This window comes from Gopherus flavomarginatus, chromosome 5 (genome assembly GCF_025201925.1).
Source record: "Gopherus flavomarginatus isolate rGopFla2 chromosome 5, rGopFla2.mat.asm, whole genome shotgun sequence".
In the NCBI taxonomy this organism is placed as follows: domain Eukaryota; kingdom Metazoa; phylum Chordata; order Testudines; family Testudinidae; genus Gopherus; species Gopherus flavomarginatus.
Genome location: NC_066621.1, coordinates 42,815,081 through 42,842,225, shown reverse-complemented (window position 1 = coordinate 42,842,225; position 27,145 = coordinate 42,815,081). Strand labels below are relative to the sequence as shown.

The 27,145-nt window shown below is 48.1% G+C and overlaps 1 protein-coding gene across 1 annotated transcript in view; it reads right to left on the bottom strand.

Annotated features, from left to right (window-relative positions):
• SYT12 (synaptotagmin 12) overlaps nt 1-26,907 on the bottom strand; it is a 73,167-nt gene extending 46,260 nt beyond the window's left edge. Inside the window, exons 1-5 of the mRNA XM_050952915.1 lie at nt 26,814-26,907; nt 14,900-15,063; nt 7,923-7,990; nt 5,666-5,859; nt 2,551-2,943 (exon numbers count right to left, since the gene is read on the bottom strand). Coding sequence (XP_050808872.1) covers nt 2,551-2,943; nt 5,666-5,859; nt 7,923-7,956 — 621 coding nt within the window. The 5' untranslated portion in view covers nt 7,957-7,990; nt 14,900-15,063; nt 26,814-26,907. The remainder of the gene's footprint in view (nt 1-2,550; nt 2,944-5,665; nt 5,860-7,922; nt 7,991-14,899; nt 15,064-26,813) is intronic.
• Nucleotides 26,908-27,145: the final 238 nt, after the last annotated feature.

Genomic DNA, 27,145 nt, shown 5'->3' with positions numbered 1-27,145 from the left:
GCAGCCAGGGGGCCAAATTCTCTCCTGGCAGAAGCCAGTGTGATGCCACTGACTCAAATAGTGTTTTGCCCGCTAATGCCAGGGCTGAACATGGCCCATGGATGTAGCTGGGCTGCATTCCCACAGCCTGAATCCCCGCCCACACTGCATGAATGCCCCGAGCTGTGACTGGCCTGGCAAGAACACACAGCCAGGAAAATGCTCATTGGGGGCACCTGGCAATAGGCGCTCATCTTCGTGCAGCTGCTCAGCATTTCAGAACTGGAACTGAAATCCACTGGCACAGACACCTTCAAATGCATGCTGGAGATAGCAAGAGCTGGACCGGTCAGCTCAGCCCAGGAGCATCCGCAGCACGTGATCCTGTCTGCATAGGAAGAGCTCTTGCCTTTGGCAGGCTTTTGAATGAAAGTCCTGGAAAGCTTGCCTCCCTCTGCTGTCAGTTAACAGTCATTTTATCATGTTCAGCTGACAGGGAATCACAGGGAACCATCCCTCATTTCTATTACGGGATCTTGGCCCTCTCAGCCAACAACACAGGGTTGTTTCCTAAAGATGATGACTATTGTGTAGATTATGGTAACATTTAGAGGTCCAGCTGGGACCAGAGCCCTGCTGTGCTGGGCACTGCGAACACACACAGTAAGAGACAGTCCCTGCCCTGATGAGTGTATAGTCTAAACAGACAGGATGGACAAAGGACGCACTATTAACCCTATGTTACTGATAGGGAAGTAGGCAAAAGGATTAAGACACTTGCCCAGTGTCACACCACAAGTCTGTGGTGGAATCAGGAACCGAACACAGATTTTCTTTGTTCCAGGTCAGCACCTCAAGCCACAGGACCATCCTTCCTCTCTCAACAGTGATAACACATTTTTCTTATGAACACAGTCTCATGCCTCATAAACAAGTGTGACACGAATCATGAATTGTCTACAACAGCCCACGATAGGCCTGGAGTAAACAGATCCACCTCACGCTTGGAAGGACAGGCTCCACATCTGAGCAGGGGTCTGGAAAACACTAGTACAAGTTCCCCGGGAACTGATCAATGCCTAGTGCTTGCCTGTATCTAAATAGGAAGGAAGGAAGGAAGCCCATGCTAGAGGAACCATGCAGCGTGTGCCCAGCATTTGCTAGATAAAAGGGATCCTCAGAACAAACCGATTGTACTCTCAGTTCACAGAGGAGTGCAGTCTAGCTTTGGAGAGTTGCCGCTCAGGGGCACTCACCCAACTCTAGAAGCTGCCAAGCTATAGCAGAAATGAATGTTGATTTTTCACAAGCAGGCAGGAGACCTAGAAGCTGTGGCTGTCAATTTCAGCATCAGAGTCTGGATTTACAAGGGACATTTCTGCCTCTGCTTGTTTGGGTGGTGGAACTGTATGTGGTGGAGAGATGGCTGGGACAGCAGCAGAGGCTGTGTAATTTATTATAGGCACAGGAGCCTTGGGGATTGTTCCCTTGAGTCAAGCACACCCAGTTCACAAGCACAGCTGCCGCACCATTAGTTCTAGCACCTCTGGTTTCTGATGTCATGGAGACATGACCTCCAAGGTTGTTCATGTTCAGAGGGCCATGGAAACATACACGTGATGAGTTAGCTGTGCCCAAGGATATACTGAAAAATGTGGGGTGACTCTTGAACAGCAGGTATTTGGTGTCTCCTATATTGTATAATGTGCTACTAAATGTACATCCATATCTGCTCTAGCAGAGGAGATGCAGAATGTCCCACATGGTGCACACTTGCCCCTACTGGAAAGTTTTGAAATAAAGAGTCTTTCTACAGTGCATGACCAGCGAAGGTCACCAGTGAATAACTTCAACCCCCTTCCCAGCTGGATAAAGCTGCTCCTTCTCCAGCTCAAAATGTATATTTCTTCATACTCTTCATTCAAACTAGATTCATTCAGGTTCCATCATGGGCAGTTAGGACTGGGACAAGAGTGTGGTTCTGCATTTGCAAACTCCTTTGCCCACAGGTTTTATGGCAGGAGTGGCCATGCGTTGAGAACCTACCCCAATTCTTTGAAAAATGAAATGACATTGCATTATGTCATCATCGCTGCCTACCTCACACCATCCTTCTCCCTAGCTGTAGGGTTGCATGAGCACTCTGCCATACCAACACCTAGCTATCTGGTACCATGAGCTTAGAGGTAATGTTGTAGCCATTCCAAGCACTAGGAGGCCTAAGTTGCAGTGGGTCGCAATAATCACTCTGCCAACTGCTTCCAGCTAGCATACTTCTCCCAGGGCTTTGAAACGCCCTGCCTCTGTGGCCCACTCCTCATAAATCATCCCTCCAGCCTGCCCCTACTGACTCTTGCTGCCCTATCACCCTTCTATCAGGGAAGAAGAGCAGCGGGAGATGCACCCTCAGATTTGACCCCTGACTGCTCAGCCAATTCGCCACAAGGAGGTTGAGATCAAGATCCTCAGAGGTCTGTATAACATGAACAATGATTAGTCCCATACGCATTTCACTTAACACACACACACATCTCTCCAAACATGCTGCAAGAGAAGGTGAGAGACACTTACCCTGGAAATGCCAATGATTTGTTCATCTGGGAGCAAGCTGATGCGCACAAAGCAAGACTCAAAATTGACGTCCTCCTTCTCCAGGAGGTCCTTTCCTTGCAGCAGCGTGACGTGCAGCGTGTTGGAGAACACATCATATTCCATGTTGACTTCCACCTGGCCTACAGTGAAGTCTTGGCCAAAGTTATTCCCGATGGAGGAGATGGAGCTGAGGGAGTCAGTGGACACGGATTTCTTCAGTGGCCCAAATGGACCCAGATCTAGGTCTTTGCTCATTAACTCTAAGGTACCCAGCTCATTGATGTTCTCAAAGGTGTCATCCATCTTCAGGCTCGGCTTGCGGACAGGAGACGTCCTTTCCATTGCCTTTCGGAAGTTTGAGGCTCCCCCTCTCTGCAGACATAGGAAAGGATAGAAGAGCCACTCAGGTTGGACTAACCTCTTCTCCTCTGAACTACTTCTTATTACATGTGAAATGTAGCATATGGGGTTCTTAAGTGCTAAGGGGTCTAAATATGTAACTGCCATGGGATATGAAGGTAATTCCTTAACAAGAAGATCTACAGCATTAGGCTGTGGCACAGTCTCCCAGGACAAGTGCTTAGGTCATTTAAGAGAGACTAGATAACGCACTAGATCATATGCTGTATACGATATGAAAGCCCCTTCCCATCCCTTATTTCTCCCTTTCTCGTTTTACTGCAGCATAACTTTTCATTAGTCAGCTAAGTGACACGAGTCAACTAAGTGACACCTTAGTTATTTGTAAACATAAATATTCAAAACAAATTTTTGAAAATTTTCCATTTTGGAAGAAAAAAATGAGAGATAAAAAATGAAAACTAATTTCAAAAAACAAAAACAAAAATTGCAATTTCCCCACAAATCCATTCCCCTTCTGTTTTTTTGACCACCTCTTATACATAACATGTACCACTGCCCCCTACTGGGTGAACTATACGTGCTCAAGTGTCTGATCATGTTCCCAGTAGCATTTAACTCATAAATAAGATATGGGGTAAAATTTCCTTAAGTGCCTAAGTATCTTCGGAGCCTAAGTTCCATTTTCAAAGTGATTTAAGCGTTAGAAGCCTAAATCCCATTGACTTTCAATCAGACTTTGGCTCCTAAGTCAGGCAGGTACTACTGAAAATGTTGTCAGTAGTATTATGACCTATAAGTAACGAAGAGAGATTCTCATCTGAAACAGCGTGTACAGTTCTGATCACCCAGGTTCAAGAAAGATGAATTCACACTGGAACAGGTGCAGAGAAAAGCTACTAGGATGATCAGGGGAATGGAGAGCCTATCTTAAGGAGAGAAGACTAAAAAGAGTGTGGCTGAGAAGGGATATGAATACCACCAGAGGGTAAACAGCAAGGAGAGAGAAGAGTTATTTACACTAAAGGCTGATATTGGCACAAGAACATATAAGTATAAACTGGCCATGAATAAACACAGGCTGGAAAGTAGAAGGTTTCTAACTATCAAAGGAGTGAGGTTCTGGGGAAGCCTCCCAACAGGAATAGTAGGGGCAAACAACCTATGTGGTTTTATGATAAAATTTGATAAATTCCTTATCAGGATTAGATGACAGGGTTGCCTGCAATCTCAGGGGACTGGATTTAAGGACTGGAAGGGACCTACCAGGTCATATGTTCCTTTAGCTCAGGTCTAGGACAAGTACCTTCCCAATCTTGTCTGTATGAAAGGCTGAGGCAAAGCAATCATTTTGTTGCTCTGCCATGTAACTGTTTATAGTACCCCCATCGTGGTCCAGCCATCCCACCAATTCTCTTACAGGTTTCCTGCTTCTAATAGATGTAAAGAACATTGTGTGATTCGTTTTTTTTAATCTATGGCTATTAGTTCTTCAAATTTCTTCATCGCCTTCCTAATTTCCTTCTTGCATTTTTCTGCTGTGGTTTATGCTGTTTTCTATTGACTTCATTGGGGTTGGAGTTCCATGTTCTGAAGAACGCCTGTTTAACTCAGAGGCCCTGATCCAACTCCCATTGAAGTCAGTGGGCATCTTTCCATTTACTTCAGTGGAGCTGGATCAGCTCCATGTCTTCTTGCCCCATGCCATTGGACAATCCTGTCATTTCTCTTGCCTTCCCATGCCCTTGTTTGTTTCGGCTGATGCATATCTTCTCCTTTAGTTTACAAACACCTCATGTCTAGTGCCTTCTGTTTCTTCTCTCACTTCAGGACCTGATCCAAAGCTCATTGAAGATGAGGGATAGACGCTCCTTGACTTCAGTGACCTTTAGATCAAGCCTTAAGTTAAAGCCCCTGTATCATTCTGTTTGCTCTCAGCTCCCTTGCGCCTCTTCCATTTCTACAGTGTCCTCTTTGTAATAAGGTGACTAGAACTGTGGCTTCCAGTCTTCAACTCCCCATCCCACTCAGACTCACAAGCAATAACCCAGCCTTGATTTTTCCTTTCTTTGTTGGTGTTAATAGCTACTCTGGTGGATTTAGAGTTTCTTCTGTGAATTCCCCCATCCTCCTGACAGCAGCCTGTCTGACTGAGCTTCTATTTCCATAACCTGAGGACACTCCCTGTTTACAAGGCAACAGTTGCATCATGAGCTAAGTAAACTCTAAAGTAGGAGCCAGACCCAAAGCATATGCTCTCTCTTTGTCTATGGAAAACAATACCAAAGACTGCTGGTGACCAGGATGGGACTGTGCAACCATGTCAGTATATTCTTCAGAAGGCTGATGTCCTACTGACATGCAGCGAAGATCGAAGTCCACCTCTGCCTCCTCGCTGCTGGTAACATTAGAATGCTAGACTTCAGACCCAATGGGCCAGATCCACAGCTGAGGTGAGTGGAGACATGCTAGCTTATACCAGCAGAGGATCTGGCCCAATGTATTTAGCCAGGCTTGTGATCAAGATTTATTTGTTTTTCCCCAAAACATGTATTCCTGAAATTTAAATTACCCCCAAAATAATGCTTGACGTTTCTTCCTCTGTTTGAGACCTTGCTGAGGAAATCAAAGGTTTGAGCTGGTTCCTTCTCCATATTGATCTGTCTTTATAAGAGCTTGATGGCTAGTGGGAATGTTTAGTGACCTGGTTGCACTTAACAGGAACGACTTTTACCTTGTGTTTGATGTCTGAATACGCAGTCCCGTACTTTTGTTCCAGGTATCGGTAGTTGTAGTTGGGAAATGGAGACGGAGTTGGATAATTCCCAGACTTCCATAGTTTCCAGAGGTTTAGTGCAGCTATTCCCAGCAGAACAAGTGCGCCAGTTACATAGATGCCTATTTCCCACCCGTGCGGACTCTTTATGACTAGAAGAGAGGAGAGTTATTGTCAGGAGTGGGGCCCAGGGGCAGAGATATTAAACTTCATGCTTCAGAGCTTAAACCAATCTCACAGTGATGAGGACGAGAACTAATGTGTCACAGATAAACTCATAAAAAGGATTAGGCATCATCGTTAAATGAATCACAAGGGTATCTGAAGTTACACTAGCCAAGGGCTCTCAATCCTCATGCTTCAGAGCATAGACTGATCACCAGCCAGGGCCAGGAAGGAATGCCCATCCCCGCATTATGGGGAAAAAAGGGGAACTGAGTACCATCTTCTTCTGAAGCATGAGGCATTAGCCACTGTCAGAAATAGGACACCAGACCAGATGGATCATTCATCTGCTCCTGTAAAATGGCAACTCCTGTGTAATTGTTTCCCACCAAAGAGCTGTGATGCAAATCGCAATCATCATTTCACTCACTTATGAACTAATTTGTGCGTGGTCGCTTTCATATATTTCAGCCCCCATGCCTATACATAAAGTAAGCCAGATCCTCAGCTAATATAAAGTGTCAGAGCTCCATCAAAGTCAATGGAACTATGACAATTTACCTCAATAGATGATTTTATACGTATATAAAGTGTACAGAACATAAACTCTGGGTGTATGAAATACATTGTCCTTTCTACAAGGCCAGTTCCCAATGGGTTAGTGATGCCAAATGAATTTGGGACAAAGCTTCCAATGCTTATCTGCCTATACAGAGAAAAATCTGCATTCTTCACTGTCAACCTAAGAGAATGCAGGAGTCTGCAGGTACATTTCACAATTGTTGCTGCATTGTGCCAGCATCCATCACATAAAATGATTAAATCTACATCCATCATTCAACATGCAACAAGAAATTAAATCCTTGTCACACAATGCCACCATGAGATCCGTGCCTCAAGCAGTGAAAATAGAAGGCTGGCCTTTTCTCTAATAGCAGACCCTTTTCTTAGGACAACATTCTGGTCCATTGACATAATCTCTTGAACAGTCTAAAAAATATACAACCAAGACTTTGTGTGAATATCATATTTGAGCGGAACCTACATCCACACCCTGTCTCTGACAATGGTCAGTGAGGAATGTGTCAGAGGAAGCCATAATACCTATAAAATAGATCTAATTGTGATAGAGTGGAGAGAGAAGGGGAGTTGTTCCTGATCATGGCTGGTGATCTGCTTGAGCTGTGAAGCAGGAGGTATGTGGTGGTCACTCCTCTTCACAGTGACAAGTACTGTCTCATCATTATCTTGTACTTCCCTTTGTCTCTTCATTTGTACTTAGATTGTAAACTCATTGGGACAGTCCAGGGACCATCTTTTTGTTCTGCTTGTACAGTCCCAAGCTCAATGAAACCCTGATCCCAGTCTGGGGTCCCTAGATTCTACTGCAATACAAAACTAGATGGATCGATAGATGGATTAGATGAAGATGGAGTGCCCTTTTGATTTTTATCCTAGTGGGTGTATCATGATTTATTATTTCTTGTGTGGCACTTGGGAACCTTAATCCTGGACCAAGATGCCATTGTGATAGGTACGGTACAGACACAGAACAAAGACAGTCCATGCCCCAACTACAATCTAAGAAGTATTGCAAGTTTTATTCTATATATGGCCCCCATACTTAGAGCACTTCAAAGTATCAATGAATTATTCTCAACACCCCTCTGTTGTGAGGATATGACAGGAGTAAACCCTTAATTCTCCAATTCTTGGCTTACTACACATTGGAGAGTTTATTAAAACTAACATTCCAAACCACTGGTATGCACCTACAGCCTTAACTTCACTATAATGGTTTTTTTTGGAGGAGGGAAATAATCCTATTTTGCAAAGTTTTCCAATCTAGCAGCCTGAGTAATGCCCTGCAAAAGTGAGTTCTATAGGTGTATACGTTGTGTTAAGAGTACTTCCACACGGAGCTCTCAGAACTGGTCACTGTACCAGTCCCATCTGACACCCAGAAAGGCAGCTGTTCTCTGTTCTCCGGCTGGGACAAATCATATCAATCCCAAACAATGTGCCTTAGTGCTTGTTTAGAGGTACTCACCACTGACATGGTATTCAGCTATATTATTGTCCATGTCCAGTTCTTCTACTCTCAGCTAGAGAGACTGCCTGAAATGCACAAACAAAAGTAATCAGGAGAGGAGAAGCACACAGAGAAGAGAGAGGTATTTGATCTCTCACACAAGAGCATTTCCAATCAGTCAATCGCTGGATCTAAATTCTGCCCTGTGACAGATGACCAGATGATCACAGTGAAAAACCAGGGCTTCTGCCACAGGGCATGCACAGGGAAGGGTCTTGGTGAGCATCAGGAAGATGTGCTTGGAAGGTTTAGCAAAAAAAGGTTGTCCATTTCTCCCTCTCCTCAGCCACAGACTCTCCCTGGCCTGCCTGCATGTGAGGTGCAGGTTCAAAGACTGTGTGGAGAAGGGGAAAGGAAGGCAACACTGGAATCCTACCTGAGAGGAAAGGGAGAGTGTCAGCCTCTGACAGACCTGGTGGTGGAGGAATCTGTCCCAGCCTATTGTCAGTTTCACAGCTCAGCTGGCTGGCACTTTCTTCAGATGTCCAGCATGCAAGGGGCTTTACCAGACACAGGGATTGGCTTCCTGATTTCAGGGGCACATGGCATTCTATATGTGACCAACGTAGGGATGGGCTCAAACCAAACCCTGGAGTCAGCCACCCCAAAACTTTCTGGGTGGTTGGAATCCAAACCCAGACCTCAGTCTGAACACTGAACTAAACCAAAACTCTGTATATGAGACCTACACGTTAGGGAGCTCCAGCCCCAGACCTCGATTTCTCTTTAATGCAGGAAGGGGGAGATAGAGCACTAGCATTAGCAGAGAGAGGGTCTGAGCACTGTGGCTCTTTACTCAGAGCCTGCTCAACTGCAGCTGTGCTTGTTGCTGGATTACAAGGCCTGGGTTTGACTTTCTGTCATGCAGCCCAGAGAGGGCCTGGATGCTGTTCTGGACCATCTGGAGAGCGCTGGTTTGCACTTGACATTGTAAGTGATGCACACTAGATATGGGGGAATATGCCTGTGACTATTTATAGACCTCACCCACTTCCACTCCCCTCCCCACTCCTGCCAAAAAAAAAAAAAAAAAAAAAAAAAAAAAGGTTTTTTCCAATGAAAAAAAATTTTTTTCCCTCCAACTATAACAAAATGTAATTTTGGTCGACAATTTTTTCTTTTCAATTAAAATAGTTGCAAGCTTTTGTTTTGGTGAGGAGAAAAAAAATCCCACTTTGACTCCTCTCCTTCCCTTCCCCCCAACAATAATTTACCCCTTTTCACCACTGGGGAAGGGAGGAAGCATGGGGAGGACAGGGAAAAAAAGGAATAAACAGAGAAGCTGGGTTCCGCTCCCCAAAAAATTAAACAATTTAAGTGAAATTAAAAAATGGTTTCTTTCAATATTTTCCTATGAAATATACTTTCCTTTTTTCCAACCACCTCTGATGATTTATATAGGGCTAGTACCATCAAGAGCCCCTCACAGCTCTTATTTTACCCCTATTACTTCTCCAGTCATATGCACGCAACTCCAGACAGCCCCACAGATCTCAGGAATAACAGGCCTTCTTAGTCAGACCCCCAGGCTATATTCCCCTCCTCCAGCTGACCCGCACTGGGGTCTGCACACCGTGCTATTTGCTGCAGCCCATTGTAAGGGCCAAAGGGTAGGCACCACGCCAGGGGCATCTGGCCATAAAGAGAGAGACTTCCTCCCAAGGCTCCCCTGTTTCACCAGGAAGAGTCATTTGGATTACTCTTTTATGGGGTGCAGCATTACCCCTCCCTCCATGCCCAGTCAACTCCACTGGCTAATGCATAGTGGGGGTAGAATCTCTGCCTAGTACATCTCTCCCCACCCATCTGGCGTGCAGTCCCTGCATTGCTCCAAGCACCTGGAGCTAGTGTTGTGAGGATAAATACCTTAAAGGTACAACATTTCTCGAGTACTACCATAACAGGAGCCATCTAAATACCCAAGGTAGCTAGGACTGGGTTGGAAACTTCATGAGCACATGGCTTCCAACCCTTAGCATGGGTTTCAGCCTGGTGGGAAATCCAGGGGGCATTCCAGACCTTCCTCTCCTGCCGCGCTGCACGACATGCAGGTGGTCTCCTAGGGAAAGTCCTGATCAAAACCTGCCTCATGTCTTCGTCAAAGTCCAACAATAGAGTTCACTGATTGCTCGGTACTTTGCTAAACTACTGTGCTATAAACTGCCAACTGGACTCTGATTTATCAGTCATTGCTGAGGTCTCCTTTCTGTGGGGAAGAATAATTATGGCCCCCTTCCAGCTGATGGATGTTTTGGCAGGATTTGGCTCGTTTCTCTAGGATTTGGCCTCCATATGTCCTTAGAGAGTGCAATTGCTCTGCTGCCTTTCACAGGGGATCTCCACGCTCCATCATCTTTCCCACTTTTCCCAGCTCTCTGGCTGATGGAAAGGTGACAGCTACATTCTGTCTGCTGGCGCCAGGTGTGCTTGTCATGGTTCTCTGCTCATCAGGAGGCCTAAAATTCCCTCTTCCACAGACAGTCAGGAAGGAGGGACTTGTGCTTAAGTCACTGGACTGGGACTCAGGAGCCCAGCCCTCCTGCAGACTCCCTGGGTGACGTCAGACAAGTAACAATCTCTGGGTTTCAGTTCCTCCTCTGTAGTGGGATAATAATACTTCCTTTGCCCGTGTCTATTCAGATTGTAAGCTCTTGGGAGCAGGGGCTGTTTCTTCCTAACTGCATGTACCGCACCTAACACAGTGAGGCTTTGCTCTCTGGGGCCTCTAAGCACCACTGGAGTTCTACTAATAAAACAGCCACTGGGCTGTTTTCATCATGTGAAGAAAGAGTAATCGTTTGGACTTGTTGAACCCAGCTAGTGAAGTGAGTCCTACCTCCTAGTCCTTTTAAATCTCTCTTTGGAAGGACTCGTCCAGGTCAGAGCCCGCAAGGGGCTTATTTTCCCAGCCTTTACACACACACACCCTGTTTTCACTCTGTTTTTAAGCATACATGGCTGTTGCACTGTTCAGCTTCCTCTCCCACTGCATCTCATATTTCACCATTGTTTGGCTCCTTGCTAAGTCTAGATGGCTGTTTTGGAGAACAGATAGCTTGCCAATTCAATAGAGAGATTAACATTTTTTCTAAATCACTCCAACGTATCGATTCTGCCATACCCAGTCAATAGATTCTTGCAGCAGGGGCTGTTTATTACCTCTGTGGCCTGGAGGAACTTTCCCACATGGTGTCTGGCTAATTTGCTGGGTGCACTCTAAATTCATGGACTCTGTTACATTTAGGTAGAATCTCTGCTAGGCCATATGTTTTTAAGGTGCTTTATTCATCACAACTATGCAAAAAGACCCTTGCCAACACACTCACAGTACAAGGCCTATTGCAGATCTTTAAAAGATGCCAATAAACAAAGCCCCAAACCTTTTTTTAGTTTATATGCAGGGAGAACATTTCCTTAAAACCTCTGCTTAAGAATGCCAACTCCATGACTCTCCTCAGGGCAGGCTGTGGGCTCCCGAGATAGCTAGCACGGGTGGATGTGGCCTGGTATGTTTACTCTGGCATTGCTCAATGCCATTCTACTTAGCAGAGTAAAGTCCCTCTTGCACTGGGGTTGCTAGTTCATCGTTATTTTACATGGGTGCTTGATTGCTCAAGTAGATTCTTTCCATTGCCAGTGTTCAGCTACGGTGCTCAGGAAAGACTCGTGGCTTCCAGCACTGGTGTCCTGTTGTGTTATTTGTCTCACTGCATCAGAAAAGATTAAACTAGACAACAAGGAAAATTCACAAAATGATTAGCCTGTCAGACACTATCCACATCCCAGGATGCTTTGCGTACTCATCCTTCTACAGCTGGGCGGGGGGGGAGGAGGAAGGGGGAGTTCACGGAGTCACATACGCATATTAAACTCTTCCAAACACAGAGATGTCAGTGCTAGGAAAACACCACTAGAATAGCAAGTGGATGGAATTAAATCTCCAGGTGCACCAGGGTTAAAGTAAAAACTTGTCTGGCATCCCCAGAGGATCGTGTCTATAGGTGGGCTGTAAACTGCAAAGCTACTCTGAAGAATAAACAGCTCTTGAAGGGAAAACATACATGAAGAGCTGGAAAAATCCTGCTGTCACTTGAGCTGCACTCATTCAGAAGAAATAAAATCTCCCAGCTACCAATGCCAAGTCATAATGCTATGCACCTTGGATCCATGGGATAAGCAGCAGTCAAACTTTGCTCTCACATAGCACTTGACACAGTACAATGTGCCCGTGTAGTAACCAAGACTGACACCAACTCCTTCTGGAGGCGTGGGAAAATTACTCTGCCTCAGTTTTCCCATCTGCAAAATGGGGATTTAGCAAAGTATTGTAATCCCCATTTTGCGAAGGGTCCCAAAGTCAGAAAGAGTCAGTGTCAGAAGGGGAGTAGAATTCAGGCATTCGTGGCTTCCAGTGCTTTGCTCAGACTAAGAGATCACGTCTATCTCAAAATCAACGCTTTTGGGTCTGGACTGTCCTCACATTATGGTAACGGCAGTCATGCTACAGTGAGTACAACCATTGCTACTGCTGGGGCTGCTGTCTGGAAGCCTCTCCCTAGGCTGCCTGCGTAATGCCGACAAACCCTGGCTTTCGGTGGGCAGGATCGAACCAGGGACCTCTGAAACTTAGTGCATGAGCCTCTACTGCATGAGCTAAAAGCCAATTGCCTGTTAGCTAAGGCTGTGGAGCAAACTCATTAATCTCTCTCTCTTCTATGTGGTTTCGGTGACACTACATGGGACAGAACCCCACACCCAGGCGGTGTGTGGGTTACACCTGCATACCCAATCAGAAAGAGAGAAATTCAACAAAACCCCATGGAATGGGTCGCTGACAAATAAAACATGCTAGCAGGATAAACACCAGGTTCCTCTTTCCAATTAACATTTCAGTTTGGCAATCAGCTTCCAACTCACTGAGTGGCACCTACAACGGCAAGCTGCCAAGGTAAGAGATTCGCTCCGGTAAAACTCAAGATGAGGCAGGGTCTTTTCCACCCCTATCCCATAACCTTGGCTGGTTGTTAGAAGGTTTACACTGCAACTGAATAACAAGTGCTAAAGAGCAATGGGAGTGAGGCAAGTCTGGCTGTCCTACAGCTGAATGTGAAAGACTGGTAGCACTGTTCTAACCCCTAACCCCGGAGCTCATCCAGTAGAACTTGGCCCTCTCCTTTCCTGGGCAGAGCAGGCTGATCTGTGCGCAGTGGACAGACATGCGCTAGAGACTTAGGTGAGACTGTGCTAAACTCATTTCACCTGTGACCTGATTTGAAACTTAGTCTACTGGGAATGGAGCACAGCATTAGGCTAGGATGCTGCCACATTGTTCTGCTTAGTACAGCCCTTAGCTAGAATTCAGAGGGAACATTTAGTGCCACACACAGCACGGGTGGAACATTTTCCATTACATCTTTTTTTTTTTTTTGGCCTTTTTTCCTAAACTGATGTTTGTGTTCCTCAAATTTTTTCCATGTTTTTAAAGGAAAAATTAGAGTTCTCAGTGAAAATTTTCATCAAAAAACTTGGAAATTCCTGCAACATTTTTTGGGGGAAAAAAACAACCACCCCGAAGTATTTCCTCTCTTTCAAACTTTTTCACTGAAATTCTCACCCAACCAGCTGTAAGCCTAAGGCTAGAAGTCTAGCAGGTTTCAAGTACAGCTCCAGAGAGAGAAAGAGAGATTCTCTTTGGGGTTTCATGTAGGAACTGGATTATTTCGTATGGTCCTGGCTGCATAAATGCTGGATTTCAACGCATAGGCAAAAGAGGCTGGGGCGGGAGGTGGAATTCATGGGGAACTTGAGCATTTTGTATTAATTAAGCTCCTTTCCCCAGAGCACTTCACTGAGTCACTTTGTGGCTTTCCAACTCTCCTCTTCAAACCCCATCATTTGAGCCCAGGGATTACGGAGGAGAGAAGCCTACAGGACCAGCTACTTTTCCATGCCCTGCATTGAATACAGGATTGTCCTTACAGAACAGACAGCCTGGAGATTTAAGGGCCAAACCCTCTAGCTAGTGTAAATAGCTCCATCAAATTCAGCTCTGTTGATTCATTGCAGCTACAGATCCAACCCCCCGGATTTGACTTTCCCTTGGGCATTTCAATGAAACGCCCGCACTGGGGCTCTCAGAGCTGAGTGTGAATTCCTGCATTCCTTTGGAGCTGGGGGCTGTGGTGCGAGACCTCCCTGGTGGCTTTGCTGGTGGGGAAGGAGTTATTGTTAAATCTTTCCATCCCTCTCAACCAGCCCCATCATTTCATCCTGACAGTATGTGTCACCAGTAGTTTCAATAAAGCGCCGGCAGAGCCAGCGGAGGCTGATGACAATCTAATGAAGACAAGGCGGTTGCAGCCGGATCCTTGTTAGGTTTTTTTATGAGCAGCAGTAGACTGGGGAGCGGCGACAGGCATGGAGAGCGGAGCCAGGGAAATCACATTCCATTTGCAATGGAGAAATAAATAGCTTGTGATTTGCAGGAGGAGGAAAACAGCCCCCTGGGAGACATCCTGACACTAAGGGGCACTAAAATGTCCCCTCGGGAATGGACAGCACAGCCCCCACCAATCCGCTTTGACCAGACCAGCTTCCTGTGAATCGTTTTGCCCTCAGCGCTGTCCCCCTATTAGAAGGGGTTTAAACTCTAATACATTGGGCAGGGATATTGTCTTCTTATTGCTCGTACTGTGGTAGCACCAAGAAGCCAATCACAGACCAGGACCCCACTGTGCTAGGCACCGTACAAACACAGGAGGGAAAGATAGCCCCTGCCCTACAAGCTAAGATTCTGTGCACTGAGCCCTCACTGAATATTCATTCCATCCCCTACCCCACATATCAATCCCACCAACCCACCTACCACCCTAGCTGCCACTTTGCCCACAGATCCCCCAAAACTGTCTTCTGCATCTACCTCCCAATTACCAAACCTTTTTCCAGTTGTCGTCCCCCAGTCACAACCAAGCACTGTGCTCCCGTGGCCCGAGCATGTGGCTAAGAACCTGGCCCTTCTGCACTGTAGTCCCCGCTTTGCCACAGGTTCTCTCTGCAGTCTTAGGCAAATCACTGTATTGCTTTTCCTCAGTTTCCCCACCTGTAAAATGAGGATAACGGCACAGGCATGTTGTGAGGATAAATACATTAAACATTGTGAAGTACTTAGATACTACAGTGATGGACACCCAATAAATACCACAGACAGACATAGAATGCAGGAAACTGCCAGACTGGACTAAAATAACGGTCCCCCAGTCCATTATCCTGTCACCAGGTGTGCAGAAACCCTCTCCCTGTGCCTGGCTATGGGGGAGATATCGGCCTGAGCCCCAGCGGCTGGTTAACTTGTGCCTTTATGGGAACGTTTACACACAAAGCTCTCGCCTTTTCTGCTGCTCCCTGATTCATTCAGTCGTGCATTAGTGTTTGGTACCTCGGCAGGGCTTTGGTAGCAGAGAATTGTGGGAAGGAAATCCATGGCACAGAGTGAATCACAGCAGAATAGGAAAGCCTCTAGAGAGGAGGGAGCTTCTACTGACACCCAGGTAGCTGAGTACACAAGCAGTGAGGTGAAAGCCAGTGGCAGGGTATTGGAAACCAGGGCTGTGTGTGCTACTTGTTCCAGTCTGCTGAGGGATTCTTTAAATACAAGGGGCCATTCTGCCCTCACTTATAGGGATGTAAATCTAGGGTAACTCCTCTGATTTCCCTCACAGGTATTGACTCCCACCACGTGCAGGCAGGTGGAGAATTCCCTGACCAATCCTGCTCCGTTGTGCTCAGGACAGAAAGAAACTGGCAGCCATGAGTGAGCTGATCCCCACCTGTGTTTACCCCTTTAAGAAGTAACTGAACCTTGTCCATGAGTACACAGATTTCCTGCTACTCCACATACCCAGTGCATGGTGTAAATAAATAATAGGCTCTATGAGATTTTCATCCAGAAAGGAATCTACAATTGATGCCTACTGACTGTTCAATATGGACAGGCCTGTTTTTGACTTGCAGAAACCATGGTTATTATTCAAGTGTGGTACAAACTCCTAATAAAGGCTCTGGGAAGAGAGGGCCAGATTCTCAACTGCTGTAAATCAAGTCAATGGAGCTCTGATGATTTTCAGTTCGCACTAAGAACTGTGGGTGTATTTGAACTGTGTGTGTATATACAACATTTGACCAAGGAAAGAAATCCACAGAGCACAGCAAGACAGGTCAGCACTAGCTTACTGGGAAGTGTATTTGGTTGTTACATGGCAGTGGTGTATTTGTCCCCTGAATGATCATTGTGCTAGGACACACCCACCATGATTTCCAAGATAACTGAGGGGAAAAGAGGCAGGAGTTTTTTAGCATGTGGACGAGTGGCTAGGCAATGGACAATTCAATGGTAGTCAATGCGCTGGCCTGTTAGTTCTCAATTGATGGGAGCTTCCTATTGATTTCAAATTTAATGGGGATGGCTCCTGGACTAAAAGAGCACGAAAGTGATTAGATCAGGCCAGTCTGAGATGCAGTGTAATGGCAACACTGAAGGAAATTGAGAGCTGGAGAAGAAATTACGAAAGGACGGCGCTTCAGAATCCTTCCCCTTGGAGCCCTTGCTGCTGGGAAGGCCTATTGTCAGTAGGGTGACCAGATGTCCTGATTTTATAGGGACAGTCTCAATTTTGGGGTGTTTTTCTTATATAGGCTCCTATTACCCCTCACCCTCTGTCCCGATTTTTCACATTTCCTGTCTGGTCACCCTAATTGTCAGAGGCCTCACATGGCAACTCTGCTTTGGCACCATTGACAGCTTTCGCTCCCGCAGCAGAGAATGTCCAACCTGACCCAGTCTGGTTGATCAGAACCTTCTGAACAAAACCAGGCAAGAACTCAGTGGCATATTGGTTTTGAACCTGAACCCAGGGTGGGAACTCATGCAAATCTAACTCAATCCATCCAGCTTCCACAACCCCTTGTGAGTCAAAACTACCAAGTTCCAGCCAGCTCTGGCACTTCTGCTACCCTCTAGGGGCTGCAGCCAATGAAGACTGTATCAGCCTTTATATTTCTGTTCCTAACTGGGGGCTGGTCTACACTAGGGGGTGAAATCGATCTAAGATACACAACTTCAGCTACGTGAATAACGTAGCGGAAGTCGAAGTATCTTAGATCAAATTACCTACTGTCCTCATGGTGCGGGATCGACGTCCGCGGCTCCCCGTCGACTCCACTACCGCCGCTTGCTCCGGTGGAGTTCCAGAGTCGACAGGAGCGCATTCAGGGATCGATATATCACATCTAGATGAGATGCGATATATCGATCCCCAAGAAATCGATTGCTACCCGCCGATATGGCGGGTAGTGAAGACATAGCCTGGGATTCTCCATTAGCTGAGGTGGTGGGGGCCTGGGCTTTTGGAGCAGGAGGGTCTAGATTCTAGCCCAGCTGATGACAATGACCTCTGTGAGAACATGGCATTGTTACAAAGCCTTGGAATGAAACAGGAGGCAGAGTCACAGGCCAGAAGCGAGATGCAGCAACAGGGGAGGGTGTGAGACCATGGGCTGGACTAGCAAGGGGACTGTAAGGCAAGACAGAAGTGCATTGGCAGAGTTGGGTGGTGCACCCCATGCCCAGCACTCCTTACTCATTCCTTTCACATGCACTGACTAAATTCACTTCCAAATTTTCAAAGAAACAGGATTACTTGCAAGCAACTTTGCCCGGAACAGCACGTATCCATAAATCCCTGCCTTTCAGAGCAACAGAATAGTGCCCCCATTGTGCCCCAGGTATGGATTTCAACTCAGCAAACCATAGCCATTCTGAGTGTATCACACCAAGTCATTCCATCAGAGCAAGTCACGGAGATCCATCCGCCAGGGCAGCATTGTTCCAGTGCTCTCTCAGGAATAGCCAAACACCTCTGGATAAGGACACTGAGTGATAAGAACTCCCAGCAAGAGGTATCTTTTTCGTGTTGCTCTGGAAAGCGTTGTACAGTCTATTATGTTAATGCCTTAGTAGCACAGGACGGCCAGAAAGGCAGCTGAGATACCAATTTTCTTTAGCATGATTGTTAGTATTAAAATTATATCCTCATTGTGCTGTACAAACACAGAGTGAGAGAAAGTTCCTGTGCCAAAGAGCTCACAGTAATAGAACCGTGATGTTACTAAATCTCCAGAAACACCTGGCGTCCTCACTGCCTGGCATGCAAGAGGCAATAACTCACCTATGGAGTCCAGAGGACAGGTGGCACTGAGCCGGGGGTTGGCTGATTCAGGGCCGTTCAGGCCCTACCTGAAACTTCAGCCACAAGAGGAATGGCAACTTTCCTGAGGGGCATCCCGCTTTCAAAAACGCTGGTTCAGTCCCACACACCAGCAAGCTCTCAGGCTCCAGGTAGAGACTGAAGGGCTGAGATGCCACAGCCAAGGCTGCTCCTTGACTGGAAGCACTGGAAGGAATCTCATGAGACAGCCTCTTTGCAGGAGATTTCCAGCCCAGATTTGAGGACCCACAGGACTTGAATATACAGCTGATAAAAGCAGAGGGGAGCTCCCACCTCATTCAGCTCCCTGGACTGGCTGAGCAGTGCTTCCCCACAGTACCCCCCTCTTCTCCCTGTGAGAGGCAGGGGGTACCCGGAAGCAACCAGACTCTCACCTGTATGTCCCTTCACCCCAGTAAAGGGGGTTCTGCCTGCCTGAGGGAGAGTGGATCACTTGTCTATCCACTCTCCTTAAAGGGTCCTGCAATGGGCCACAGATACAGATCAGCAATAACTTCATCTTGTCCCTTCCCTCCATCTCCTCCCATCAAAACCGCATGCTCCCCCCATTGCGCACCCTCACCCTCCTATCCTGGGCAGACCATTCGACTCCCAAACACTACCCCAGCCTTGTGTTCATAGTCCCAGCAGCTGTCCAGCTCACCCCCCGCAGCCAGTGCCACTGACTGCGATCCACACTCTAGATCTTCGCATGATGTTCTAGATAGAGGTGCTTTCCCTGTAGCACAGTTCTGCTTTCACCAGCTCTCCTCTCTCTATTTCATCCCCACACCTCAATTGCTGTTAAAAGACAAGAGAGCAAATGAAAGCAGCAGAATTGGCTAAAGGAGGACTTCCCCATAAGGGGGTATCTGCAAGCTAGCAAGTATTTCATGGCTGTACCCTATATTTGTGTACCACTTTCCTGACAGCACTTCCCACATGATTCCTTGAGGAGGCCTTCCTGCTGACCCAGCACTGCCCCCATTTCACCTATGGGGAAACTGAGGCACACGCCAGTCAAGTGACTTGCCCAAGTCACCCAGCGGATGAGTGTCAGAACCAGGTATCCTAACATCCTAATCTCCTGCCATAACCACTAGGCAACCACCCCCTTATACAACAGGAATTCCCTCTGGCCAGCTGCTGAAGTCGCTGCTTCCTCTGTCTTCCTCTTTGATATGAGTTCAGCCCTTTGAGTTTCTCCTTCCCAACTCAGCTCCCCTCCCTGCAATGCAGTCATAGCCCCATTTCCACACAGCAAATTCTGTCTGAAACTCAGCACTATGGTTTAACCGCAAGATCAACTAGGAAAGAGAAGCCAGGCTTGGGGAGGGGGAGGGGAGCAAAAAGCCTGCGTTAGATTTTCTGATTGGCTTATGGTAGCATAAGACAGGCCCTGAGTCTCAGATGAGGCCCCAGCTGTGGAGAGTTTGCTGAGTGGGGAAGCTTTGCTATACAAAGTGCTTGCAATGTGGATTGGGTGGGGACCATTGAAGCCAGGATGGTAGAGGGGGACACCAATGCAATTGCCTCCGTGGGCTGGGTTCCCACAGCACAAAGAACCAGCTGCAGATTAAAGGTGCCCTGCCCCCCAGCAGAAAACACCTGCCCACACACGGGGTGAAACTTCCTCAGTGCCTGAGGCAGCTGAAACCAGTGAACGTGGCTGAGGTGCGTGTGGAAGGGGGCACAGGAGGAGGCAGAACAGATAGATGAATGGCAAGTGCCCAAGTCTGGAAGGGCTTTGTGAAGGGAGAGTGACCTGGAGGAGGGTTCATGTCACAGCCATCCCTCCTTGACACTGAGCATCAAACTGGTGGCCGGAAGCAGTGCTTAATTTATAATGAAAGAGGTGCCAGGCCTCAAGCAATTTTTATTCCTTTCATAAGTGACGTGGAAACCCAGAGGGCCTGGGGCTGAGCCCTGGCAAGCCGTGACACAAACTGAGCACTGGTTGGAAGTGCACAGGCAAGCACCCCCTGAGGATAGTCCAGCTGTTAACCAGTTCACTAGCCCTACTCTGAGCAACAAGGGGATATCTCCCACTGTCAAAATGGCGTTTTCTTGCCCAAATTCCCTAGGGCAAACACCTGTCACTAGAACCTACCCCCTTGTTTTCCTTAGTGGTTCACACCAAAATCTGCATCCAACATGCATGCAAACAAGATGGGCAGTTCCAAGTGTTCCCTCTTGCACGGTGCCCTGGGTTCCAGGTGTGCAAAGCAGGACTTGCCCTCTGTGTGTTTTTGCATCCCACCAAGGAAGCTATATGCAGCAGTGTCTGGGAGAGCAGTATGGAGGAGTTAACAGGAGAAGATGTGGAATAATTTATCCGGGGAATTTAGGATTTTCCCTCCTTTAAAAATGGAACCCTGAGAGACAAGAGCCAATCAGGTTCAAGAGAAGTCTGGAGGGCTTCTCACAGGCGCACAAGGACTGAAATTCTTACAAAGGAGCAGCCAGCCCTCCTCCGAGAATTTCTTAGCTTGCAGCCATTCCCAAGAGATTCCAAGCCAGTCACATGCCATCACGGTGCAGGCTGGCCTCTTTCATTAGAAAGTCTCTGAAAAATCGATCTGCATTTTTCCCAGCTTCTGTAGGTTGATGGGGCAATAAAAGGGAGATAATGTGACCTCCGTGCATCTGCCTGCAAGACCCAGCCTGCACATTTCTAGCAGCATGTGTTAGTTATGTACCAAAACCCCTTTAATTTAGAACACACTGAAACACAGCATATTCAGAGGGCCAAATCTCAGCCCTGATCCAGCTCCTTCATGAGGCTTTGGCAGCTTACAAGGGGCATAAAGTTTGTTTACCTGACCTCCTGGGCAGTGTAGATCTGATTTATCTCCACCTCCGTTGTGGCTACTCCAGCTGGTAGACCAGCCCCTTGAGGGCCATTGTAGCCAGAGGCAATTTACTGCAGTCTCAAGCAACTCTAAACTGTGACAGACTGAACCTGCCCCCAGCCAGCCCCCAGAGAAGGGGGATAAATGAGGTGTGAAACCACCTTTGTCCCCAACTCCCCCCAGCTGAGGAACCACCCCTAAGATATTCAATGTTTCTGAATAGGAAAGAAAGTAATCTCTCCTAGCAGCATTTCTACAGCACCCAGGATTCCCACACAGAGATGTGGTAATTCACTAGCCATTCTGCATTTCACAGAATCACAGAATATCAGGGCTGGAAGGGACTTCAAGAGGCCATCTAGTGCAACCCCCTCCTCAAAGCAGGACCCGACAGATTTTTACCCCAATTCCCTAAATGGCCCCTCAAGGACTGAACTCACAACCCTGGGTCTGGCAGGCCAATGCTCAAACCACAGAGCTATCCCTACCCTTCGCAACGCGGGCCCCTAGGGGGTTCACACAGGAAACTGGAGCACTCCGACTCTGCACCGGGAAGAAGTTCTAAGCAATGGCAACTATGAAGGCAAGTATCTAACCCCCTGATCGCGTTCAACCAGGGAGCGCTGGAGCGAGCACGGCTCCTCCTCCTCCCCCGAGATCCAGCGTCCCATCAACCCGCTACCTCGGGGTGCACTGACACACCGCCCCTGCAGCCCCGTAACACACACCCCGATCCGCGCTGGAGGTGGGCAACTGGGAGGGGAGCCCCCGCGTGGCCGTGGGGCAACCTGGCCAAAATGCCTCCCTGAACCCCGGGACGGAGCTGAAACTTCGCAGAAGGCTGAACCGCCGGGGGAAGCGGGGGCCCTGGGACTGCAGGGAAAGCCCCCGCCCCCACACCCCGGGGCAGCCAGTGGCTGCTGGGCAAGGGACTGCACCCGCCTCGGCGCGGTGCACCCACTGGAGCGGGCGGGAGCTGCACCTGCCCATCGATGCACGCCCGGTCCCCGGGAGCTCCCCTCCCACCGCAGCCGCCCCGGGCAGCTCCTTGCACCGTCCGCGGCTACTCGCCCGTGGCGCTTGGGGGCTCCACAACGCCCCGCTCGCCTCCCTGCATGAGGCGTCCCGGGGAGGGTCGCCGGCCAAGCCCCCCAGCCAGAGCCGGGAAGCGGGCACCGGCCGGGCCAGCAAACCCCGCGGCGGGGACGGGGGGCGGCCCCGGCCGCAGGGAGAAGCCCGCGTGCAGCGCTGCTCCCATTCGCCGCTTACCTCGGCCGACTCTGGTGCAGCGCGGGTCGCCTGCAAACTCGGCAGCTGGCTCGGGCGCCTCACGGAGCCACCCCCCGCGGCCTGGGCAGCCGCCAGCCCCGCGCCATGCTGCGCCGCCCCCTGCCACAGGAGCGGGCTGCGTTCGGCCAGGAGCTCGGCGCGCCCCCTGCTCCGGCCACACGCGCGCCGCGCTGCTGAGCCTCGGCGCCGCTCTCTGTGTGTGGCGGTGCCAGCCCTGCGCTCCTCCCCGCCCGCCCCCGGCCTGCAGGGTCCCACCCCCGCGGGATCCCAGCCCCCAGGGCTCACAGGGGAGGGGAGGCAGCGCGAGCCCCATGCGCCTTCCCTGCAGTCACCCCCTCCGGCCTGGGGAGAGCAGTGCTGTGCTGGGGCATCCGGGCTGCTCCACGTGTGTCCCCCAAACTCCGTGCGAACTGGACGTTAAAGCCCCTGCTCTGGCTCTTTTGCAAAGCCGCGTGGGGCAGGCGCTGAACTGGGCATGGCCCTAGCTCAGGCAGGCTGGGCATGGCTCCCTTACTCTTATAAATCCACATGTGAACCCCGAGCTGGGCAGGCAGCCCTGTAAGATGAAGGATTCTTAAGTCACAGAACAGGTGTGACCCAATGCAGGCTTACCTCCCATGCTGCCCACCCCAGCGCAGATCCCCTTACCCTGGAGGAGTCGCCCCCAGGGCGACAAGATAGTTCAGCCTCCATGGCTTGGCTTACTCAAGGCTTGGCCTTTTTCAGCTGAGATGCTCACTGCTCAGGCACCAACTGATGCTGCTGGAGACACTGACTAGGAACTGAGTTGAGCACTCCAACACCAGCGTGCAGCTCTGTGGTAAAGGCTGGCGAGCAGAACGGCTTTCAGTCACTAGTGATCTGTGCCAAGTTAGACCCCCTGGCCTAGCCAGGGGGAGCTCTAGTGCCCAGGCTCAGTCGCTGTCTAATAGCTGGCCACTGTTACTCAGGCAAAGCCCTCTAGCCATTGCCACTATCTGTGGAATATAAAGTCAAAATACAAAACATAAGAACAGCTGGACTGGGTCAGACCAATTCTTGATTTAGCCCTATATCCTGTCTTCCTTCCAGCAGAGGCCAGTGCCAGATGCTTCAGAGGGAACGAAGAGAACAGAATCCATTCCCTGTTGTCCATGGCCAGCTTTGTCAGTCAGAGATTTAGGGACACCCAGAGCATGGGATTACATCTCTGACCATCTTGGCTAATAGCCACCGCCAGACCTATCCTCTGTGAACGTATCTAATTCTTTGTTGACTCCAGTTATACTTTTGGCCTTCACAATATCCCCTGGCAAAAAGTTCCACAGGTTGACTGAGCGTTGTGTGAAGAAATACTTCCTAATCTTTGTTTTAAACCTGCTTCATATTCATTTCATTGGGTGACCCCTCATTCTTGCGTTAGGTGAAGGGGTAATAATATTTCCTTATTTGTTTTAAATCACCATTCGTTATTTTATAGACCTCTATTATATCCCCTTTTGTTCGTCTCTTTTCTAAGCTGAACAAACCCAGTAATTTTTGCCTCAGCTCATATGGAAGTTGTTCTATACCCCTAATCATTTTGGTTGCCCGTCTGTGTACTCTTAACAATTCTAATATATGTTTCTGAAATGAGGGTGACCAGCACTGCATGTACTATTCAAGGTGTGGGCGTAGCACGGATTTATAGAGTGGCGTTAGGGTATTTTCTGTGTTATCTATCCCATTCCTAATGGTTCCTAACATTCAGTTAGCTTTTCTGAATGCTGCTGCACATTAAGCAGATGTTTTCAGAGAACTATCCACAATGACTCAGAGATCTTTCTTGAGTGGCAACAGCTAATTTAGGTCTCATCATTTGGTATGTATAACTTGGGATTATGTTTTCCAGTGTTCATTACTTCACACTTACCAAGTTAAAATTTCATCTGCCATATTATTGTCCAGTCACCGGGTTTAGTGAGATCCTTTCATAACTCTTCACAGTCAGCTTTGGACTTAACTGTCTTGAGTAGTTTTGTGTTGTCTGCAAATTTTGCCACCTCATTGATTACCCCTTTTTCCAGATCATTTATGAATATGTTGAACAGAACTGATCCCAGTACAGAGCCTTGGTGGACCCCACTATTTATCTCTCTCCACTGTGAAAACTGACTGTTTATTCCTACCCTTTGTTTCCTATCTTTTAACCAGTTATTGATGTGAGAGAATCTTCCCTCTTATCTCATGACTGCTTACTTTGCTTAAGAGCCTTTGGTATGGGACCTTGTCAGTTTCATCATGGTAGGTGTGAAGTAACGAAGAGCAGAAAACATAATCCCAAGTATACATACAAAATGGTCCACATGCTTGTTGACCCCCCCTCAAAGAATTCTAATAGATTGGGGAGGGATTATTTCCCTTTACAAAAGCCATGTTGACTCTTCCTCAACATATCACGTTCACCTGTGTGCAGGGGTGAAAGTAACTTACAGGACTTACCCGTACTGCTGGAGTCCTGAGGAGGGTGTGGCCTCATCCAGAAGGGGCATGGCCTCAAGATTTAAAGGCCCTGGGGCACCAGCTGTGGCTGGGAGACCCAGGGCCTTTAAATCAACCAGGGCCTCCCAGCTGCAGAGGTAGCTGGGAGGCCCCCAGAGCATAGGGGCAAATTAAAGGGCCTGGGGCTCCGGCTGCCGTGGGGAACCCTAAGCTTTGCGGGGCTGGGGCAGGTATTTAAAGGGCCAAGAGCTCCTGCCACAGAGGGGAGCTCCAAGCCCTTTAAATCCTGGCCCCAGCCTGGCCACTGGAGCCACGGCTGGGATTCAAAGGGCTCTGGGCTGCCCGCAGCGGTGGGGAGCTCTGAGCCCTTTAAATCTCAGCTGCGGTGGGGGGTTTAAAGGGCTCTGGGCTGACTGCAGCCGCAGCAGCCCAGAGCCCTTTAAATCCGGCCCCAGCCAGCCGCCAGAGCCACGGGTGGGGGGTTTAAAGGGCTTTGGGCTGCCAGCTGCAGCGGGGAGCCCAGAGCCCTTTAAATCCTCACAGCAAAAGCTGGTGCAGTCCGGCACGGCGTACTGGCTCTTGCCAGTACGCTGTACCGGCCTACTTTCACCTCTGCCTGTGTGTCTGATAAATCAGTTCTTTACTCTTGTTTCCATCAGTTCACCCAGTGGTACTGAAGTTAGGTTTACCAGCCTGCAATTGCAAGGATCGCCTCTGGGGCCTTTTTAAAAATCAGTGTTATATTAGCTACACTCCAGTCATCCGGTACAGAGGCTGATTTAAGCCCTAGGTCACATACCACAGTTGGTAGTTCTGCAGTTTCATATTTGAATTCCTTCAGAACTCGGGGGCGAATACCATCTGGTCCTGGTGTCTTATTACTGTTTAATTTATTAGTTTGTTCCAAAACCTCCTCTACTGACACTACAGTCTGGGACAGTTCCTCAGATTTATCACACAAAAAGAACGACTCAAGTAGGGAATCGCCCTCACATCCTCTGCAGTGAAGACCAATGCAAAGAATTCATTTGGCTTCTCTGTGACAGCCTTGTCTTCATTGAGTGCTCTTTAGCATCCTGATCATCCAATGACCCCAGTGATTTTTTTTTGAAGGCTTCCCGCTTCTGATGTACTTTAAAAAATTGCTGTTAGCTTGTGTGTCTTTTGCTAGCTGCTCTTCAAATTCTTTTTTGGCCTTTTTTATACTTTTGCATTTGACTTGTGAGAGTTCATGCTCCTTTCTATTTTCCAGAGCAGGATTTGACTTCCAATTTTTAAAGGATGCCTTTTTGCCTCTAAGTGCCTCTTTTAATCTGTTGTTTAGCCATGGTGGCATTTTTGGTCCTTTTTTCCCCTCTATTTGGGATATATATAGAGTGAGAGGCTCAAACTATATATCGATATATAGTCTGAGCTTCTATTATGGTTGTTTTAAATAGTTTCCATGTCATTTGCAGGCATTTTACCCTTGTGACTCTTCCTTTTAATTTCCATTTAACTAGCTTCCACATTTTTTGTAGTGACTCACAGGAGGTCACCCAGGACGTCTGTGGCAAAGCAGGGACTTGAATCCATGACTCCCAAATCCTAACTTAGTGGCTGGACCATCCCTCCTCCTAGATCTGGGTCCAACCTGCTGCTCTGCCCCATTGCCACTGAAAACATATAAAGTAGTACATTCCCAAGACTTCCGTCCCCTTGCTTGCACAAAGCCCATTATTTCACCCAATTAAATGTTTTCTTGCTGATAAGGAAGGCCTGTAAAGTTTACTCAGAGTCTTAAACCTGCATTGAAATGATTTCTAACTTGGATAAAGTATGTGGGGAAACACCACCATGATTAGAACAAAGGCTCTTAAAGCTCTATGCATCCAAGATTCAGGCGTGGCATGGAGCTAACCCAGAGGCACAATGCAGCACTTTATTATCAATAGTCCTGGTTAGCAGAAGGAAAAACTGAGGTACAGAAAACTTAAGCAACTCACCCAAGGCCACAGAGAAAGTCAGGAAAACAGCCTTCAGCGAGGGCAAGAGTCTGTGTGTTCCAGCCGATGTTGATCTGGTTCCACCCGGGCCATGAGGGTCTGAAAATCATAGTTCATGCAGGGTGAGTAACTTGGCGAAAGGGTGGACCCAGGATCTACTCCAAACCCCACTGGAATCAATGGGAAACTTGCAATGGGAAGATTAAAGGTTGCCACGTTAAGAACCCAAAAGCCAGAAAATGACAATGTTCAGGTTTGCCCACTATAATAAAAGTGGCTTTTGGCCACTACTGGCCCCTAGAACTTGAGTATGGCCGTGAGACCCAGACACA